The sequence below is a fragment of the Gobius niger genome (genome assembly GCF_951799975.1).
Source record: "Gobius niger genome assembly, chromosome: 10".
Taxonomy (NCBI): Eukaryota; Metazoa; Chordata; class Actinopteri; order Gobiiformes; family Gobiidae; genus Gobius; species Gobius niger.
The window spans coordinates 13,899,598-13,921,695 of NC_136861.1; the positions used below are offsets into that span (position 1 = coordinate 13,899,598).

The 22,098-nt window shown below is 42.3% G+C and overlaps 1 protein-coding gene across 2 annotated transcripts; it reads left to right on the forward strand.

Annotated features, from left to right (window-relative positions):
* The first annotated feature begins 2,118 nt into the window (after window positions 1-2,118).
* tlk2 (tousled-like kinase 2) lies at window positions 2,119-21,578 on the forward strand. 2 transcript variants are annotated; one of them, XM_079564430.1, is made up of 28 exons: window positions 2,119-2,274; window positions 2,793-2,881; window positions 2,960-3,246; window positions 3,854-3,903; window positions 3,988-4,048; window positions 4,276-4,415; window positions 4,554-4,664; window positions 5,626-5,687; window positions 8,808-8,890; window positions 10,165-10,242; window positions 10,326-10,395; window positions 10,477-10,520; window positions 10,647-10,745; window positions 10,975-11,076; window positions 11,542-11,634; window positions 11,714-11,824; window positions 11,913-12,049; window positions 12,410-12,562; window positions 12,653-12,719; window positions 12,782-12,879; window positions 12,966-13,047; window positions 14,010-14,101; window positions 14,228-14,317; window positions 14,558-14,727; window positions 15,202-15,340; window positions 18,022-18,133; window positions 18,271-18,378; window positions 21,381-21,578. In XM_079564430.1, the coding sequence occupies exons 1-28, from the start codon at window positions 2,123-2,125 to the stop codon at window positions 21,552-21,554; spliced, it is 3,054 nt and encodes a 1,017-aa protein (XP_079420556.1). In that variant the 5' UTR covers window positions 2,119-2,122; the 3' UTR covers window positions 21,555-21,578. The 2 variants fall into 2 exon arrangements, with proteins under 2 accessions (XP_079420556.1, XP_079420555.1); XM_079564429.1 differs by lacking the exons at window positions 2,119-2,274; window positions 2,793-2,881; window positions 2,960-3,246; ... (3 more) ...; window positions 4,554-4,664; window positions 5,626-5,687 and adding an exon at window positions 7,110-7,765.
* The last annotated feature ends 520 nt before the right edge of the window (window positions 21,579-22,098 follow it).

Sequence of the window (22,098 nt, forward strand, 5' to 3'; positions counted from 1 at the left end):
CGTATCGTGAGTGAAGTGGGAGTAGCTGACGTGTATCACAGTGAACCCTGTGTTTATCCAAATTTGCTGTGATGGAAAACCCTCGCATAATAAGCAGGTTTACATTAAAAGTGTATGACAGGGATATGGCACCAATTTACACATCCATCCATCCTGTAAAATTCTATGCAACATCAATAATGTGTTTGAGAAACATAAATATTGTACATGTTTTATAATATGCACTCTAACTGTGTATGAAAAGGGTATTGACTGCACAAACCTGTAAATTATGCTCTTGTTGTATTATGGTACTTTTATTTTGGTATCAGGGGAATATAGGAATTTTCTATTATGCATTTCTACTTTATGTCTGCTTTGTGGTGCCAATTTCTCACCATTTTCACAGTGCTGTCCTTTTCACATTGTTATTCTTAACCTCAGTCGGTTTGCACAGGAAGGTTTGCACTTAACCAAAGAGTTTTTTTTTTTTATTTCAAGTTTTTTACCCACACACTCTTAACCTATTTATGGTAGATGTCTGTCTCTCTCACACTCTCTTCATTTCCGTTTGTCACTTTAATAAAAAAATGTAACAAACGTTCTTTATTTTGTTTTTACTTTTTTCTATTCAATATTAAATCTAGATTGATCAGCCCTGCAGCTCTTAAATCTCATGGCACTTAAAGTGATTACAAAAAGTGCAAAATCTACCGCCTTGTCTTGCATTTTGATGTTAAGTAAGTAATAATAAATATATATTATTTTTAGTAAAATCCCTCCTTCCCGGATCTCAGACACTAATCAGAGTCTAGTATCCTCCCACGTTGACCAATGAGACGAGCTTTTCCTGTGAACCAGCCTGTCAGGTCCAATCAGGAGAGAGGGGGAGGAGCTTGATCGTTTACTTTTGAAAATTCTGTTCGTGCTCTCCTCATTTTGCAAACGAAGAAGGGCTTTCTGGTTAAAGAGGGGAGGGATTTGATTGTTCACTTTCACATTTCACATTGTCTCTCCTCACTTTGAAAACTTACAGACTATCACTTTAACAAACATACTATATAAAGTTGTTTATTCCCGTTATTGTCTTGAAAGTGTTGCCTGTCAAGTGATGTCTTTCTGAGGTGATTTTGGCTTCTAATTTTAATAAATTTCCCACAATAAAATGCTTTATTTTCTGCAAGCAAGAAATGAATGTATCTACAAATGTTCATACTGTGTTGTACATCCTACAGGAAGGAAGTTTATTGCATTTGATGACAAACATGCCAACCAAGCCATGGTTTAACAAGATATGCTGACACTTGCTGCAAAACCACATCAGGCAACAGGCCTGTATGCAGACTAATAGTATAAAGAATCTTTATGATACAAATAAGAATAGAAAGATAGGCTTTGTGAAGAGTGTTAGCCTGAACTCAAATCATCAGGTACTAAAACCAGTAAAAGTATAGTTGAAGAACCTATTGGTGGGCTGTATTTGTACCAGGAAGGAGGGAGTGGAATTTAATGTAAAAATGGACTTCTATCCATCTTCTTTATTCTACCCACACACTCTTCTGAAAGAACAAGATAACAGATACAAGTAGTCGAAATTAGTTTCCTGCGCAGGGTAGCATCCTTTTGAGATGGACTGAGGAGCTCAGTCACCTGGAGCTCAGAGTAGAGCCGCTGCTCCTTCACGTTAAGGTGAACAGTGGACTTATTGTCTAAAGCTGATGCAGATTTATTATTGAGACAAACACACACAAGAGCACATTATTTAAAAAGCTTAAACTGATTCCAATGAAATGTCTCCATCTAGTGGACTTATAGACTTTCGACTTCCACTGGTGAAGGCTACTGGAACTGGACATGGTATTTTTCTTTTTCGTATCTTTAGTACTATTACTGTTTGAACTTATTTTTGTATTGATTTTACATGTGGTTTTCAAACAATTTAACTCAACTCTTATTGTCCTTTTCTTCCTTTTTAATTTGTTTATTTTGAAACGTTGCAAACATTGCACATATATCAGACACGACGTTGCTGTTTTCCCAAATAAAACATGCTTTACGCTTTACATTATTTTTCCACAACTAACTTTACTCAACTGTGTCACGTGACCTCGCGGCGCGTTTCTTCCGGTGCGTCAGATCCAACATGGCGGCGCCCCATGCAGTCGCCGGAGTGGAGTCCGGAGCCGGTGAAACGCAGCTAATTCTGACCGATTCAGGCTCCGAAGAGGGGAAGAGACCACAGTTTGGGACCCGTTTCCTCACAGACCCACGGCAGGTCTTTCAACACAACGCCTGGTAGGTTTAAAAACAGTGAAAGAAAGTAAGAACGATTGCCACCGGCTCCATCTGTTTTCATTCAGGTCGTGATGGTGTATTCATTCATCATTCATTCATCAATTGCTGTAAACTTATTTTCTATATACAAATATATCTCTTGCTTGCCTGTAGGCCTATGACTACTCACTGTGCTCACTGGCAACAACATTTCTTACTGTCTTTCCGTCATCATCGTTCACGTCTCTTTTTCTAGTCCAGAGCAGCTCACCAGCTTCATACATTTCTCGCTATTCCTATGACAGTACCAGTAACGCATTCAGATACCATTAGTCTATATGTTGTATTGTATTTTATATTTTGGTGTCGACATAATTAGGTGTAGTTCTGTTTTAATCTTGATCTTGGCCTGGTGGTAAATGGAAGGTAAATTATGTTATGAGGTGGTACGTTTGACCACAGCACCATGTATTTTATTAGATTCCTAAAACAAACAAAAAAACAATAGTTACATCCCAGTGTGTCATTGATGTAACCAGGGACAATGTGGAGTGGACTGAGGACCAAGAAAATGCTGCAAAGAAGAAAGTATTGGAGAACAGCCAGCCTCTGCCTCCGGAAAAGCAAGGTGCTTTTTGAAACAGTTTGTAATCACAATGTAAACACTTGCATGTAATAGCAAATAATAACTCTTTGTTTCTTGCAGATGAGTTTGATGCAAAGGCAAACGAGTTCTGGAATGAATTTTACACCATCCACGAAAATCGGTTCTTCAAAGACCGTCACTGGCTCTTCACAGAGTTCCCAGAGCTCGCCCCGCAATGTTTGAAACAAGAGTCACAATTGTGTCCTGATGAAAAATCCCACACAGATAAACACACAGAGGACACACCGCAGGACCATGCGGTGCCCTGTGGAGCGGTGCAGGCTCTCACACTCGATGAATGCAACACGTGTTTTCCTGGAGAAAACGCTACTTATCGAATATTAGAGGTGAGTCGTCTACAATCTTCACAAATACATTTAAGATTAAAAATCACAACATTATATTAGAGAATGTGCTTGCATCGTTCTTAACACATTTGGAGATAATTAAGTGCCAATTAATTTTAGAAATGTAAACAAGTCTAGGGTATACAATTTGGCAGCAAAATATAAAAAAATGTGCTCTGTGCAAAATGCTTTCTTATGCTCAAATTTTGAAGATTTAGGTTAAGTTCAAGGTTAAGATGATTTATTTCATGCACTGTGGTTCCAAAAAGAAAAAAAAGAAATGAACTGAAGAAGGCTTTTTATCTTGAATAAATCCACTTTTTAGCATTGGCCATGAATGCGCGATGCTCTTTTTTTCATTTTCTGATGATTTTCCTCAACATCTGCACCTGAGTTACCACTTTTGGTGTGCATTACTCCTCTTCTCTCATAAGATGCTTTATTTGTCATTTTACAACAGCCTGTACAACGAAATTTGTCATCTGCATTTGATGGTCAGAATCATCTGACATTTAATTATAAAAAGTAGTGTAAGATGATAACTGGTCACTACAGTGATGATTACATTTGTCATTGTTAGTCTTATTGTACTAAATTTTTTTGACAGGTTGGCTGTGGTGTTGGCAACACCGTTTTCCCAATACTAAAGACCAACAAGTAAGTGAAGTTAAAATATCTGCAAATAATGAGACTTTGTAAAACGCTGCTGAGTCTGATGCAACATGGCATTACTTTTCACAGTGACCCAGGTCTGTTTGTTTTCTGCTGTGATTTCTCCAGCACTGCTGTCGAACTAGTCAAGGTAATCTCTGGGGATTAATACACTTTACATTGAACCTGTGCTCCAAATTGTAGAAAAGATTGACATGTTTTATTTAAATGTTATTTCTTATAAATGATGGCTCTTCTTATGATTATTAACAATATGACATAGTGACAACCCTAGTTATCTTAATCTAACAACTTGTACATAGTACCTCTATTAATCCATGTCTAAGAATCACTAATGAAGTACTTTCTTGTCATCAGACTAATCCGGAGTACGACCCTGGGCGCTGCTTCGCCTTTGTTCAGGATCTGAGTGATGTGGAAGCCGATTACCCCATCCCAGACGGCTCCCTTGATGTTCTGGTCCTGATCTTTGTGCTATCAGCGCTGCATCCCAACAAGTATGAACTCCATTTGGCTTTAAACTTTCTCTTACCTTATGCTTTTTCTCCACAAACTTTCAACTACACCTCTCAAAGTTGCCATTTCAAAAGACTGAAGACCAAACCTAGGACTAAAATAAGTTCTGTGTTTCTCAGGATGCAGGCGTCCATTAGTAGATTGGCTCGACTGCTGAAGCCTGGAGGAATGATGTTGCTCAGAGACTATGGACGCTACGACATGGCACAACTGCGCTTCAAGAAAGGTCAGTGTTCCAAGATTTGGCTTTATTAAGTTGGGCATCACACTGGTGCAGCAGTTGGTGCTCTCGCCTCACAGCAAAAATGTGCCAGGCCTTTCTGTGTGGAGTTTGCCTGTTCTCCCCCTTTTATGCTTAGATTTCCTCTGGGTGCTAGGTTTCCCCCTGCTACTTAAAATATGTACAATAAGGATCTCCTTTGGGGCCAGTGCTCCATCCGAAACCCTCAACTACATAGCTTCTGTGTCCTGATCCTCGCTCCGAACACTTGTACACTGGTAGATCCCTATATGAAGCCACACAGAAAACAGACGATGATCAAAAGTTGTTTCAGATTTACTTTTCAGAGCAACAACTTCATTACAGAAATAATAAATGCTCTGGTCAAATATTCCACCAAAATCCTGCCCTTTGGTTCATGCTCAGAGAAAGATGCTGCATTAACACACAGTGAGGGTCTGCTCCTTCTCTGTGCAATGTATGCAAATTAGCCATGTGGCTTTAAGTTTCCTCTAAATGAAAGCAAAAGCACAAACTGCCTTCATTTAGGTCATTTATTGAGGCGGCTCTTTAAAACAGTGACATGTGACTGTGCTGTGGTGACTCTAACATGTATTTTGTCACTTTAATCAAGTTTGGCACAAAGCTAATCGTCGGTGAGGGACCACCAGAGGTCCCTATGCTAAAGTGGCTATGAGCATACAGGCTCCTTTCTGTACCTCCTTCCTAACTGTCAGCCGTTAGACCTCTTACCAATTTGCACGTTCAATTGACTCCCTTGAAGTTGGGTTCCTGAAATCTCAGTGGGACTTTCCAGGTTTAATAAAGGTCGTAAACATTAACGACACAAATATGTGTTTTAAATTGAATTGAAATCATGATCTCATTATACATATTGAATCAGAGAAAATCTTCTGGGTTTATTGTTTTCCTTCTATATAAGACTTAACTTTCATTTCATTTTCAGGAAGATGCCTTTCAGAAAACTTCTATGTCCGCGGTGATGGAACGCGAGTGTATTTCTTTACTCAAGGTAAAAAAAAAAAAAAAACTCATAATAATAGACAGTTGGCATTTGTTTTACTTCATCTTAACGACTGGACTTGACATTTCAGATGAACTGCATGAGCTGTTCACATCGGCAGGACTGGAAAAAGTGCAGAACCTCGTGGATAGACGTCTTCAGGTGAACAGAGGGAAGCAACTCACTATGTATCGAGTGTGGATCCAGTGCAAGTATCGCAGAAGCCTTCAACAGACCACTGAGACGCCCAGCTGAACACACAAAACTGTTAATGACTTTTCAAAATCAAAGTGGTGCTGTATTGATTGATAATGGACACATCTTAAACCATTACTGGCTTATATTGCGGCTTGATTGATTGGTTATTTTACTGGGGTCAATTGAGCTGCTGATATTGATGGACTTGTTTTACAGCTTGCCTGGTTGACGATGCTGTCGACTTCTCATTTCCAGAGAAGATCAGATCATTTCTGGTTTCAATTCAGTAACATTTTTAATGTGTTGAAACTTTCCAAATAAACTGTTTTCTAAGGATTTAAGGATTTATTTTAATTAATATTTGATACACCAAACATGCAATTAGGGCTGCTCGATCGTGTAAAAATCACAATAGCCATAACTGGAATTAGTTCATCGCGATTCCATCATTGATTGATAAGTTGTTTTTGTTTTTTTTATAAATCATAAAATATTCTGTGTATTTAATATATTGGGCGGCACAGTAGTACACCGGTTAGTGCTCGTGCTTCACAGCTAGAAGGTCCGTGTTCGATTCCCACCAGGGACGGGACCTTTCTGTGTGGAGTTTGCATGTTCTCCCCGTGTCTGCGTAGGTTTCCTCCAGGTTCTCCGGTTTCCCCTACTACTAAAAACATGTACAATAGGTGAATCCTCCAGTCAGGTGTTTCTGACCACCAGCCTGGCTCCACATCATGGACATGGGTTCCCGAGCGCCGGCCCACGCAGGTAGCTCACTGCTCCTACAGGTCGCCCCAGTGGCATTGAGGATGGGTCAATTGCAGAGAATGAATTAATAAAGTGTACCTTAACCTTATTGTTGAAAAAAGTGTAAATGACACTTTAAAGTTAGTGTAAAATTGTTTTTAAGTCTTTTTCATCATTACATTTCAGCTCAAAATGAATTGCACAGCCCTACTACACTGTACTGTTTGGTTTATTTTAACATAAAATGTTTACCCATTTGAAATGTATGTTTTGTAATCATATATGACACTAAGCACTTACAATATCAGCATAATGCTCGATTGACATGCGTTATCATCATCATGCATGCATAAAAGCACAAGGGAATTGCAACTTTCAATGGGTGATCATGCCAGGAGATGAATGGGTGGGCGGTATTAAATTGTATTGTGTACACACAGATTTGCCATTGGTCCAGGCAGAGATTTGGTGCAGGCGTGGACAGAAGGTGAAAATTCTTGAACACTCTCACGAGAATATATGAGATTTTACTGATTATTGTTTACATTGAAAAAAAAAAACATGAGAACCGAACCGAATCGATCTGGATTACACTGAAACATCTGACCCACCACAACTTGGGAAATACTTTGGTTTCTTCCCCGTGTCAGAAATAAAGAAGGCAAGACGGCGAACTTTGTTTTGTGAAGCTACAAAGCCCGAACTAGAAATTTCATCTCATCAGCGAGGAGAAAAAGATAGGGGCATCCAGCGCTCGCTTTGGGCATCATTTGCACCAGGTGGGAAAAGTCGTAATCTTTGGGGTCGTGCGCCATTGTGTGGAAGGAGATATCCCGACATTATGTGCTCGGTGGTCTTCGGGGAGATGGATGTGGAGGGCTTCCCCGCCTTGGTGGCACAGTAAGGCGGGTTCGGGATACCCAAAGTGGTCAAGGCCTCCGACGGGAGTCCTTCGGTGTGTACCTTGAGCTGCACGGGGCGCTCCTCTGTCTGGGTGAGGGAACAATCAACACCCGAAGAACGAGGCTGTGGTCGCGGCCTTTAGCCAGGGAGGGTCTGCCCACTGAGCATCGGGGAAACAACGGGGACGGCTTCAGGCTTAAGATCAGGCCCTCCTGTGGACCGACAATTTTGTAAATCCAGTAAGTATGCTGCGGGAATATCGATCATACAGCGCGGTTGTTTGCGTATGTTGAAGCAGTGATTTAAACGCGGCACAAGCCCACGAGCGGCGCAGAGATGTTTCTTTTTGACAGCCGTTAGCATGCTAACCTTAGCATCTATTTGTGTGCCTCACAAAAACAGTTTTGGTCATTTTTAGCGGAAATATTGGGTGTTTGTGTATCGCCTGGACCCACCTAAGCGCGTATAGGAAATGTTAAGTCTTTTGCGTCAGAATATGATGAAATATTCTCGTTAATAGCGCTTTCTGCTAAATCAAAAGTGTTAGCTCTTATTAGCCTAAATGTTGCGATGCTAGCACTTGGTGATTACCAGTGACTTGCTACCTCAATCATAACCAGGTTATTATTGTATATTTACTATTATTAGTATTGCTTGTATTCGTCATAAAAGAGACCATTAAACACGTAACATTAAAACGTTGGTGAAGTGAAACAATTGTATACTGACACAAATGTTGCATTTCTCAATAATCAAATGTTCAACCCCATGCTATCACTCAGCCTATGGGTGTGTTATTTTAGCTGTAACCTTTGTACATTGTAATTTTACATATTGCGTCTTTTCCTCAGCTCTTGGACATGGCAGGTTGTTGAATTGTGACCTTTTGGAGCCACCAGTGCCATGTAACTTGGGCCTATTATGCCAGGGCGTTATCACATGATGCTGTATTTTTTCAGGCAGTGACTCTACACATCTGGTCTATATCTTTGATACAAATGAAGTGCACAACCTTGGCCTTCATTTAGGAACTGGAGCAAATGAGTTCAGAGTGAGGTTTAGTGAGTTCTGGAGTTGATGAGATACTGGTTAAACACAGGATTGTGACAACATTATTGTTAGTTTTATTGATGACTCAGAACAGGAATTTTCCACATCCATATGGCTAAAAACAGCAGTGACTCATCACAAAGGGTGCCTTTCAAAATGTGATCTATCACTCCCTGTTGAACATATCAGACTCCACAATGCGCTCCTTAATCTATGCTCTTGCCTTTGCAGCCATGATGGAAGAACTGCACAGCCTGGACCCCCGACGACAGGAGCTGTTGGAGGCTCGCTTCACTGGGGTCGGCGTCGCTAAGGTTTGTGTTAGAGCAGATGCTGCGGAGGTGGAGCAGTGGCAAATGCCATGTCAAAGTGCCGGTATTCACAGATCTCACTGATTACACAATTTGTAAAAGTCTCCCCTTTTGTCCAAATTTGCCGGAGAACAATTTTTCTGTGTCGCTATGAAAAGTCTGGTTCCACTCCTCTTTGTGTCTCTGGAGTAGGTTGAGCAGTGTCTGTGTTTTTTGGCTGGTGCGATATGGCATCCCTCCCTGGCTCATGATGGAGTGGCTGTATATGCAGGCAATGATTGCTGCCAACAAGGCCACAGACGGGACATGGGTGGTGTGAGAGAGGAGGAATGCAGAAATAGTTATTGACCAGGTGTGAGTGGGGGCAGCATTTAGCCTTGTACCTCAGATTCGACACACTGATAGAGAGTGTATGTAGAAGGTGATCTTGAAACAGTTAGGGAGCGAGAGTCAGCGCCAGGGTTGGGCCCCGTGCCAGCCATAGGCACAACACAGCCCAGAGCATGGCATGGCTGCTGCCGCAGAGAAAATGGCGGCCCCTGCTAAGGCATCATGCCACAGCCTAGTGTTTGACAAAAGATGCAATGTGTGTGAGGCAGGAGTGAAAAGTGCGCCAACAAATCGCAAGGTAGAAATATGAGCTGAAGGCCTGATGTCCTTGAATGTAACAAAATAGTTGGGAGTTTTGTCTTGACCTTGAACAGTGGCACTGCTGTCATAAATTAAAGAAAAATATTTGTTTTTCTGAGGACAAAGAGCTGCCTTAGGTTTTAGCAAAAATACAGGAAATGCCAAGGAGTTATACCTCTTTCTGATCAAAGTACTGGAATTATATATATCCTATTTTCAAATAAGCAAAGGATCTGTTACTCAGGTCCATGTAGATGCTAATGACCGGGCGTATGGTGAACTGGAGAAAAATGTCTGACATTATCTAAAGGTGACAGACAGAGGGAGAATACATCCCCAGCAGCATGCCTAATGTTCCTCCATTTTAGGAGGGTTCAGTGAGGGAGCTTCGGTGTGCTCTGAATGACTAAGTATCTCTTCCTGATTGGACACTGCCAGCTGAATTCTGATGTGATTTGACTGACAGCCATCACCAGGGAGGCAGCATTAGGATGGATGCAGGTCTAGATTTCGCAGAAAGTTAATGGTGGCCACGCTAAACCAAATGCGCACGTCCCATCCCTCTCCCCCAATTTGCGTTCCCATTTTGCATACCCATATTTATGCAAAACGGATAACATTTGTGTTTTTTTGTCATATTTTCATAGGGTTCAGGCCAAAGTCAGAATGAGTCGTCCAATCAGAGCTTATGCAGTGTGGGCTCTCTCAGTGACAAAGAACTGGAGGTTAGTCACTGTCCCGTTTTCACCTCATTTCTTTTATTATTACAACTTTTTTGCATTAAACGGCCCTAATTAATTTGCTGCAGACTCCTGAAAAGAAGGCAAACGACCAGAGGGTACGCAAAAGGAAAGCGGATCACTTTGATGGCAGCCAAGGTCAGTTTTATCTTAATTAAGCTTTGAACAAATTCATTTCAACACCGCAAGCCTCTGAACCGTGTCCTCTTCTCGTTTCAGGCAAAGCAGGAGCAAGAGGACATAAAATTAGTGATTATTTTGAGGTGTGTTTAATTAAATCGTCTCCTTAATTGTTAAACAGCCCCGTGTAACATTTCCTACTTTTGTTTCTAACCACCTCCGTGCCTTTATTGAACTTCTTTCTTCTCCTCTGGGCTCGTGTCTGTCAGTTCGCGGGAGGTACTGGTCCGGGCACCAGTCCTGCCAGGGGCATCCCACCTGTGATCCGCTCTTCTCCCCAACACTCGCTCTCAAACCCTCCTGTCACGGTGAGACACTGTGCTCAACAGATGCTATATTTTTATCTGTTCTACCCTCTCAACACACTTCCTGCTATTCCTTTTCTTTGCTTTCTCCGCATTGAATTTGTCATGAATTATTAAGATGTGCCATTGCATTTCCATATGGATTTATTGCATTCAGCACTGCAGTTAGCACAGGGAAGGGAACAGAAATAAGAATCCTCCGCCTCTAACGGTGCTTTTCTGCCTCCTGTAGGTGCAGCAGGGAAGCCCCTCCTCGATCGGTTCGTCCAACACAGAGCACTCCACGTGTTCACTCAAACCTCTGTCTCTCCTCCTCCTCCACAAAGCCACACAGGTAATTCATATGCTCTCCAGGCAGCCGCATAATTCACCTGGTCTCTATTAAAATGATGATTGCAAAAGGGCAGTGGGTAAAATTAGACTTTCAAATGTTACTGTCAATGACTGGCCAGACATAACATAATGACCATCCATCTATTAAGGGCGATAATGGCTCAGGTGGTGGAGCTTGTCGCCCAATGTTCGAATGCTCCTGAAGCTGAAGGCGTAAATGGATGATCCTCCTCTTTGGTTACTCCTCACCAACATCTTCTCTCGAGAGCTCAAGGTTGACCTGTTGGCTCCTCTGTCCTCTGCCCCTGGAAAGTTGGCCCAGTGGCACAACTTGATGAATTGACAAATGGGTCAAATGTAAAGGGCATCTTAGTTATAAAGTCAGCTTTCAACTATTGTGGCCTGTATAGGAAAGACTTTACTTGTCAGCCTCTCACCAACGAAACCATTTTGTGTTTTTTTGCAGTCGGACCTTACTTTAGAGAAACTAACGGCAATAGAGAACAACAAGAACTCTGACCTGGAGAAGAAGGAGGGGCGGATAGACGATTTGCTGAGGGTACGTCACTTTCTTTGTATGTGCTTATGAATCTCCACGCAAGATTTAAAAAGGGTAATGTTCTCATTCTCAATTCAAGGCAAACTGTGACTTGAGGCGGCAGATAGACGAACAGCAGAGGATGCTCGAGCGATACAAAGAGCGTTTAAATAAGTGCGTGACCATGTCGAAGAAGCTGCTTATCGAAAAGGTGTGTTGTCTTTCACGTCCGACTATGACAGTTACTTTAGAGCCAGAGTGATTTGATTCTAATGTTTTGTGCCTGGTTTTTCCTCTAGTCCAAACAGGAGAAGATGGCCTGCCGGGACAAAAGCATGCAGGACAGACTTCGACTGGGGCATTTCACCACGGTGCGGCACGGGGCGTCCTTCACAGAGCAATGGACGGATGGATACGCCTTTCAGAACCTTATTAAGTAAATTATTTTTACTGACCCTAAGATTTGCCCTTTTATTCTCTTCTTGTTCAGTTAGCATTCCTTACAAACATAGCATTGCCCCAAAGGCTTGTTCTGTCGCACGTCATTCCTACTGCAGCCTACAGAGGGTGATCCAAGCCAATTTGAATTCCTGACCTGCCCACTCCCTCAGTCCTTGCGGTTGTTTCCTTCTCAATTTAATATGGGAAATACCAATGTTTCCAGCTGACAGATAATATGTCCACTTAAATTGAAAAGTGCCATGAATGTCTCTGTTTATCCTTGTATGGCTTCAAAACAAGCTTGAGCTCGGTTTTATCTTGCTACATATGAACTTCATTTGCCCTTTGCTTCTAGACAACAAGAAAGGATCAACTCCCAGAGAGAAGACATCGAGCGACAACGGAAACTACTGGCCAAACGCAAGCCTCCCTCCATGGCTCAGACGCCTCCCCCAAGCTTAGAGCAAAACAAACGTAAAAGCAAAGCCAACGGCACAGAAAGTGAAGCGTACGTTGCATCTTCTACATTGGACAACGTCTGTAGTGCATAGTCTGTTGTAATTACTTGTTGATGAACTTGTGTGTTTGCTTGTCGCAGGTTGTCGCAGGCGGAGTATCACGAGCAAGAAGAAATTTTTAAACTTAGGCTAGGTCATCTTAAAAAGGTAAGATTATCGCTCTTCAAACTGTTAGTTAGATTAAACATTCTTATCGTTGTTTCTTACAGGAGGAAGCAGAAATTCAGGCAGAACTGGAGAGGTTGGAGCGAGTCCGAAACTTGCACATTCGAGAACTCAAAAGGATCCACAATGAAGATAACTCCCAGTAAGATTTTTTTCCATTTACAACATTTGTGTCGCACTCTTTCTTGCATCAAAAATTAAAGTATTTTTTCTCCTGTTGTTGGACAGGTTCAAAGATCATCCAACGTTAAACGATAGATATCTGCTGCTACATTTACTGGGACGAGGAGGGTTCAGTGAAGTTTACAAGGTATAACAACTTTCTTAGTTTCTTACTTTAACCTCTTCACCGATCCAGTTCTGTGTGTTTAACACTCAGAAAAGCTTAAAGCTGCATTATGCAACTTTTTTTGCGGGGAAAAAAGTTAATATTTGTGCGTATTTGACCTTGTAGTGGCCCAGTGGGTGTTTGAGTGGCTAGTGTGGCGCCTTTATTTTCCATCACAGTGGTCTCTACAACGCTCCAGGATCAATTGTTTTGTACGTTTTCTGGTGAGAGGGTCCGTCAGCAGTGAAAACCTTCCAAACAATTGATCCTGCAGCGCCCAAGAGACCACTGTGATGGAAAGTATAGGCACAATGCTGACCACTCATACAGCCGCTGGGTCAATGCCAGGGCAAATACACACAAATGTATATATTTTTTTCCTGCATAAAAAGTTGGATAATGCACCTTTTAAATACTGGCTGTGGCTCTAAAGACACTAAAGCGTCTAAAATTCTTTTGTTTTGCCTTCATTTAGTCTTTTAAAGTGGGAGCAAAACATTGGCCGACTTTCTTCATCACGTGTTATGAGTCATTTTGAATGTGTTTGGGCTGAAATAAATGCTGATTTGAAGATTGGTCAGACCAAAGAGATTCATTGACGACTGAAGGCTTAGAAGCACAAGATTATATTTATCATTTATCAACCAATTTTGTAAGCCGCCCGAAAAGGCCGATAAGAGACGCGTGTTCTCCGAGCGCCTGAGCCGTGCGCAGTTCAAACAGTGTGAGCTTCATTGCATTACAGTGGGTTGAGATCACCAGCTTTTCCCAGTAAATGGTTTAGGCAGACCTTGACTCGTGCCAAGAATGTGTCGTCGCCGTTGTAACAGTAATGAACGTTCATGAGTTACTGCCTGTGCCGCGTCTATACTTTGTGTTGAGCAATTGTAGCGATGACATTGGTTTGTTTTTAATGCGGGCTTTTTTAAAAACCTGTTGTCCAGGCCTTTGACCTAACGGAGCAGAGGTACGTCGCTGTTAAAATCCATCAGTTAAACAAGAACTGGAGGGATGAGAAGAAAGAAAACTATCACAAGTAAGTCATTTAATATTTGTCAAATTTACGGTTTAGACAACACGTGTAACTGACCATCTCTGGGTTAGGGGTGTGACTGATTCATGTTTATTTATCTAAAGACATTCGGATTGTGTTTTTCTACAGACACGCCTGCAGAGAATACAGAATCCACAAAGAGCTGGACCACCCGAGGATAGTTAAACTTTACGACTACTTTTCGCTCGACACTGATTCGTGAGTAGCTTTCATTTATTGTGTTGTAAACTGTGTATAAACTGTGTGAGTTATATGGGGGCAGAAATTAAGGAGAAGGTTAAGCATTTTTCTGTGAATCAGTACATTCTCATTCTGTGTTCTGGTAAGAGATGCTTCAGAAGTGTCCATCTTTTCGAAAATGGCTCGTCCTAATCCTGAATTTACAGAAAAGCTGAAATCCTCGGTCTAATATGTCTGTCATTGCTGACTCGGCCTCAGGTTCTGCACGGTGCTGGAGTACTGCGAAGGAAACGACCTGGACTTTTACCTGAAGCAGCACAAACTGATGTCAGAGAAAGAGGGCCGCTCCATCATCATGCAGATCGTCAACGCGCTCAAGTACCTCAACGAGATCCGACCGCCCATCATCCACTACGACCTCAAACCCGGTCAGAGAATACACTTCAGCTTTTGTCTTACACTGTGTAAATAGTAGGCAAGTCAGTTTATGCCATTTTTCTTTTAACATTTAGTTAGTGTTTGGAGGAGGCTTTACTGAACATTCCTTTTAAAAAATGTGAGTGAAATGAGGAGAAATGTGAACTGTAATATGCCACTGCATCAATTCAATGATTGCTTTTTGTCCTTGGTGCTTCACATTTTTTAAGTTGTTAGAGTGTTGGAAGTATGCTGACAATGTTACTATCAGGATTTTGTCAAATATTTAGAGAGTACAAATGCTTCTAGAGTTTTGTTAGACAGAGAAGCCGCTTGGCAAATGTCTGTGTATTAGCTTTTTCATCTAAAGAACATGAATGAATTTTTAGATTGTCCTTTTTTATGTGAGCATTAAATGACTTCGTGTTTGAGAAGATGCCGGTACGAATGTCCTCCTCTAAATCTTCCCTCCGCTCCGGTTGTAGGTAACATCCTCCTGGTGAACGGCACGGCCTGCGGGGAGATCAAGATCACAGACTTCGGCTTGTCCAAAATCATGGACGACGACAGCTACAACTCGGTGGACGGGATGGAGCTGACGTCTCAGGGAGCAGGGACTTACTGGTACAAGTTACACCCACATAAAAAAAAAAACCTGAATCACTCGGGCCACGTTTAGACTTTCTATTGTGCGAGGCAGGTTTTTACAGAGAAATAAAGGCCAAGAAGTGCCGTATTTATTCACTATATGAAACCTAAGCTGGGACGTGGAGTTCAAATGCTCATAAAAAATTTACAAGGTTTAAAATATCCAATTAAAAGAGCAAAATGTTGTAGTTGTTAACCTCTTAACCCCCACTGGAACTGAGCACATTTTCTCCTTTTTGGCTTTATCCAAATCTAAAAGCTTCTACAACAAAACAAGCATCAAATGTGACAAAAAAAGCAACATAAACGTGATGAAAACACAACAAAAATGTGCCGAAAACATGACAAAAACCAACAAAAAATGCGATGAACAATAAATAAAAACAGACAAAATAGGACAAAAGAGTGACACAAACATGCAGGAAAAGGAATAAAGTGACAATTGCGACAAAAAGCAATGAAAAATTAATAAAAACTGACACAAAAGAGAATAGAATACGACTAAAATGCAGCAGCAACATCTTGGCTTTGAAATAGCTCTCCAGTCGAGAAGCTCTCATATTTGGGTAAAGACGAACTAGAGAAAATGCACTCGGATAAGGCGAAGGGTTATGGGTTAAGATTTATTCAACCAGTAAATTGTTCCGTGGCAGACGAGACACATGCTTTACTTCATTCATAAACAGGTTCATAAACAGATTCATACATGTCCCCGCCAATATTTCAGGATGTTGTCCCCACCATCTTCATGTGGAGACTTTCATAGAAACTTCACTCAGATGTGGCACTTTAGGCTTGGGAGAGGATGGTCGGCATCACAACACTTCTTGTTTCGTGTTGATTGGTCAAATATTCGCGGCGATATTAATATTTTCAGGTTGTAGCGGAGCTTCTGTCTATTTATGGAGCTTTGTTACGTGAGACGCATTTACGTGTCCGACGGAAACGCACAGTGTTCCTCGTTTATTTATGTCCGATGTTTAACTCAGCAACGATCAGACAATTGTTGGTGTGCGCGAGGAGAGGAGAGGAGAGGAGAGGAGGAGAGGAGCACAGGAGAGGAGGAGAGGAGCACAGGAGAGGAGGAGAGGAGCACAGGAGAGGAGGAGAGGAGCACAGGAGAGGAGGAGAGGAGCACAGGAGAGGAGGAGAGGAGAGAGCACAGGAGAACAGGAGAGGAGGAGAGGAGAGAGCACAGGAGAACAGGAGAGGAGAGAGCACAGGAGAACAGGAGAGGAGGAGAGGAGAGAGCACAGGAGAGGAGGAGAGGAGAGGAGAGGAGAGGAGGAGAGGAGAGAGCACAGGAGAACAGGAGAGGAGAGAGCACAGGAGAACAGGAGAGGAGGAGAGGAGAGAGCACAGGAGAGGAGGAGAGGAGAGGAGAGGAGGAGAGGAGAGAGCACAGGAGAACAGGAGAGGAGAGAGCACAGGAGAACAGGAGAGGAGGAGAGGAGAGAGCACAGGAGAGGAGGAGAGGAGGAGAGGAGAGAGCACAGGAGAACAGGAGAGGAGAGAGCACAGGAGAACAGGAGAGGAGGAGAGGAGAGAGCACAGGAGAGGAGGAGAGGAGAGGAGAGGAGGAGAGGAGAGAGCACAGGAGAACAGGAGAGGAGAGAGCACAGGAGAACAGGAGAGGAGGAGAGGAGAGGGCACAGGAGAGGAGGAGAGGAGAGGAGAGGAGGAGAGGAGAGAGCACAGGAGAACAGGAGAGGAGAGCAGAGGAGCACAGGAGAGGAGGAGAGGAGCACAGGAGAGGAGCTGAGATGTGGAGAGAGGAGAGGAGAGAGCACGGGAAATTAGAGACTGATTTTCAATTACAAAAAAAAAAAAGACTAAAACAAAAAGTGTCCCCACCAATAGTAACACCAAACCTACGCCCTTGGATTGATACATAGTAAAGAAGAGCTGCCGTTTGTAAGTCGCTGCGGAGTATAATTTATTCTACTCCGCTCTTGCTTTTCCAAACTGCACCGACACTTGATACAGTGAAAATACATTAAAGTGCAAATGAGAGGTTTTATAATGCCTGTGGTAGATATTTCGTGGATCGAACTGGGGCTCAGTTATGGCCCTTATGTACAGCATGGTTGCACGGCGAGGTTTGGAATGCATACGTCTAGTACGAAAGTGAAATAATAGATTTAAAAAAAAAAGGCAAACCAGGCAACCTAAGGCAACATTTCTCAACAAAATCTTCAATATATTTTTTAAAACATAGTTCTGTGTGTTCAAGCTGCTGTCGAACATTCTTAATTTTCTCGTGAATGATTGTGCTCTCTATTTAAAAGTTTGAGTTGAGGATGGTGTAGAATCTCTGCAGGTGATTGGCGATAGGAGCACACAGAGCCAGTCTCCTGTATCCGAAGGCTCCCACATTATTCTCAGGGCTGACAGCTCATGGATAGAATTAGTTTGGCTTAAAGCAGCACTCCGGGATAAACAGCCCCGAGCGTCACACGGGAGATTTCTCTGCAGCTGCGAAGGAAGAGCGAAGGCGTGGGCTTTTCGAGCGGAGGGAGAGGGATAATAATGCAAACATGTCAACATCTCAATAATACAGGAATACGAAGGTTTCTATAAGAGGAGTTTATGTCTGGATCTTTGACTGCAGGGTGTTGGATGAAATATTTAATTCAATAATGTGTGTCTTTCTCAAGGTACCTGCCTCCTGAGTGCTTTGTGGTTGGAAAAGAGCCTCCTAAAATCTCCAATAAAGTGGACGTGTGGTCTGTGGGCGTCATCTTCTACCAGTGTCTTTACGGCCGCAAGGTATGACGTTTAGTGTTGTAAAAGTAAGTCAAATAAACTGTATAGACAATAAATATGAATTACCAGTAAATATTTCCCAGTAGACGAGTCTCGCAGAGCTTGTGTTCAGACTTTCTAACCATGTTTTCTCTCACCAGCCGTTTGGGCATAACCAGTCGCAGCAGGACATCCTCCAGGAGAACACCATCCTGAAGGCCACAGACGTGCAGTTCCCTCCCAAACCTGTAGTCACACCTGAAGCTAAGGTAAAGCTTTCCTTTGCTACTACTGGAGCCGCCATTGTACAAATGCCAAATTATTAACGTCAAGGTTCTAGTGCAGGGCTTCCAAAGCGATATAGAAAAATATGAATAGTGTATTAAATGTAATTCTTCATTGAAAACAGAATGACTATTTAGGTCAAAAAAACGAAATGCACTACATCAATTAAAAATCACTAAACCATTTATATTTTTTTCATTTTGTTTGATATTATGTATGTATTAGTTTTTACCGTGGGGTAATTTTGTGGGTCCCAGGCCGAGAAGTTTGGGAACCCCTGTTTTGGTACAGTGTACATTTCCTTCAGGCCTATTCTGAATTCTGGTCATTTGACTTGCATGGATCAGGAAGTCTGGGCATCTCTGCTCAGACCGCTGCCTCCGTGACCCGATAAAGCGGAAGAAAATGAATGGATGGATGACTTATGGATTGACTTATACTTTATTAAAAAGAAAGATAAATTGGATCGTATCAACAATTAATGAATATATATTATCATTACCAAAACATGATGCAAATGTTCAGCCATACAAGACCAAAGCCATATCATAAAGCAACTAAATTATGTATTTTTAAAAGCAATCTAAAAATTCATTTAGGATTAGAGATTTTGATGTGTGAAGCTAGGGTTTATTATATCTTTCAGGTTCGGTATTATAATAACACATGTAACTATGTTGTCTGTTAAGGCTTCACGATTAATCAGTCAAATCAAAATTGCATTTTAATCGCCACAAATGGCAAAAGCTGCAATTCGGGCGTTCTGCTCTCCTAAAATTGTATCCACTGAGCGGTGCTGTGATTAAAAAATGACTCAGGCTGTATCCGAATGTCCACACTATTCCCTATATAGTGCACTATATAGTGCTCACGCCATTTTGTAGGGGTCTCCGAATGTCCAGAGAGAAAAAAGTAGTGCACTCGAAATTTCCCACAATGCATCTGGAAAAATAGTGAGCATCGATGGTCACTAAACGGGTCAATATAGACCACAATGCATTGCGAGAGTCGGAGAAGAGCCTGACAGCGACAGGTCTTTGAACTAAACAACACGACTGAATGAAATCAGCTGTCTCAGTCGTGTGTTGCGTATTTCTCATGAATAAACGACCAAAATATAACCGGTTACGGTGAAAAGATGCTAACGTTAGCTGCTTACCTTTAGCTTGCGCTGTTAAATGACCGACAGCTTCATCTCGAATAATCCAAGCCATTCACGTAAAATCCATGTGAAGTAAAAGCGTATCTGTCTCGTATTAATCCATAAATATTCCACTGTCTCATGAGTCTGGTTGGTCTTTATCGCAGAATTACATTATTCCAGGAGTTTCGCGAACTTTTAGCAGATGTAGTGCACTCAATCTGCTGGCGCTTCGGACACCTGCCTGTGACCTACTTTGGCGTCTCCGAGCTCACGCTGGGGTGACTTTTTTTATTTTTATTTTTATTTTTTGCTTTTTTGTGATGATAGTAACGCCTGTAAAAATGACAAAACAGTCGTTCTGTTTCATAAAATAAACGTTTGTAACAATAAATAAATCAGATTAAAAAAAAAAAAAAAAACATATCTGCACGCCGCAGCGCGCGTGACGTCACGCAGCGCGGAGAAAGTAGTGGGCTTGTGTCCGAATCGCCAACAGAATCGGTGACTATATAGTCGACTATATAGTGCTGGCCTATGTAGTGAATGAGGGGTTAGGGGATAGTGTGGACATTCGGATACAGCCTCAGTTTCTTGCCTCGCGCACTTCCTGTTGCTATTATACTGCATTCAGACCGAACGCGATGGAGACTTTTCTGTTCTGTTTTATTGCCTTCATGGTTTGTGCAGCCCTGTGAGGCAACTCCTGTTGTGATATTGGGCTATACAAAACCACTGATTGATTTAGACGTAAGGGGCGGGTGATTTTAAATGTGTTCTGCAGCGTAGGAAGGAGCTCTTGACTTTAAAATAACTTCTGTTTTGGGGCTAACTCTAACCTCTTTGCTACTGCCATGTCCTATGGATCTTTAACTATAGCTATACTCATGGTCTACGCAAGGATCTCCCTAGTATTTAAGCACATATCCAGCCCATATGTCTGAATAAAGGATTATTATTTGTGCCAGTGAACAATGGTTATTCCAGGTTAGCCCCGTTAGCTTGTTACAATCGCCTACAGCTCATTGTTGATGAAAAGTCCACAATAAACCACAACTGCCTCAGTGTGTGATCACCTCAAAGGCTGCTTTATATAGTTACCGGCTTTATCGACGTTATTAGTTCACAATACTTGTTTTCACCGGATCTGTACATGCTAGCTCCGGGCGTGTGGTTAGCAGCTCAGCTACAGACTTATCTGACATGGCTGATGTTCTCACGTTGAAAACACAGACACGTTAAAGTTGTATTGGGCAGAGCGATAATCAGAGGCCGTCAGTGCTTATGAAATGGCTGCTTTTTACCACAGTGTCCCTGGGACAGTGGTTAGCTAACGATCCGGGCGGGAGACCGTACAGCGGGGCAGTGTGTGGCTGAGTGTCCGCTGAAGGCAGGGGAGGCGAGGAGGTATGAACCCCAAATGTAGTAGGGGGTCAAAGAACAGTCAAAGTTTGCGTCATAAAATACAAATGAGTCATGTCAAATTCCTCTTTTTAGAAGAAGCGAACGAAAAGACAGAACCAAAAGTTACGCATGACATTTTGATGACGTTTTTTTATGACATTTTTTTGCCCGAATTTCAGAATTTTTCAAAAAATGCTTATGCTGTCTTTATGGAGTCCAATTATGTATAAAAGCTGCCAACCCTGTTGTTTAGATCTTTTTAGCAGCTGTTATTTCAGTCTTTGTTCAAACATTAATGCTACTAAATATGGTTATAATATACACAGAAAACAGAATGAAGTGCAAATACATGAGAAAAGAAGAATAAATATTAAATAAGAAAAATCTTTTCCTTTTTTATCTTGTCTTATTCTCTAACCTTGGCGTTTTCTTCTGCCCCAGGCTTTTATAAGGCGCTGTCTCGTTTACCGGAAGGAGGACCGCATCGACGTGCACCAGTTGTCCAGCGACCCGTTCCTCATGCCGCACATCCGCAAATCGGTGAACTTTTCGGGGTCGTCGGGAACAGCCGTGGCCTCCACTTCCAGCTCCTCCAACAGCAGCGCCTCCAACTGAGCGCCGTCCCAAAAAAAACAACAAGACTCTGCTTTGATGTTTGACGGAGCGGGGATGAGTCTCAAAAACCATCCCTGTGCGAGGAGCCCGAGGGAGACTGGTCAGAGACGGGGCAGCTGGGGGGGGGGGTGGCCGTGCCGTCTCGACACCCCGGCCCACTTTCTCCAGAGGGTGGCGCTGTTCTGGGGGTCAAAGCCCTGGAGCGCACGGGGCAAAACGTTTGGCACTGTGTCGGTGAAAAGAGGGGTGTATGACGCCTGGGGACTTATTTTTCTTTATCCGCTTGAAAATGAAAACAAAAAAAAGAGAATTTTAATAGAAGTATGGATCTGCTTCAGCTTGGCCATATGGGACAGTCTGCAGAAAAGGCCTTCATATCCCACGATGCATCACTCCCATGCATGAGCAAGTCCGACCTCCCCAAGCTCAAACGTAATATTGTTCACGTCCCTTTGAACGAGAATACCAGTCAGGCCTGTTTGAACCTCAAAAAAAAAATCTATATTCACACCGCAACGTCCAATGTAAGCTTCTCTGGCCCCAC

Bases quoted from the DNA above. Each gene is read 5' to 3' on its own strand.
- tlk2 (XM_079564430.1), top strand. From the start codon at position 2,123: ATGGCGGCGCCCCATGCAGTCGCCGGAGTGGAGTCCGGAGCCGGTGAA. The intron at 10,521-10,646 runs GTGTGTTTAATT...CGTGTCTGTCAG, and splicing joins AAATTAGTGATTATTTTGAG to TTCGCGGGAGGTACTGGTCC. The intron at 12,880-12,965 runs GTAAGATTTTTT...GTTGTTGGACAG, and splicing joins CACAATGAAGATAACTCCCA to GTTCAAAGATCATCCAACGT.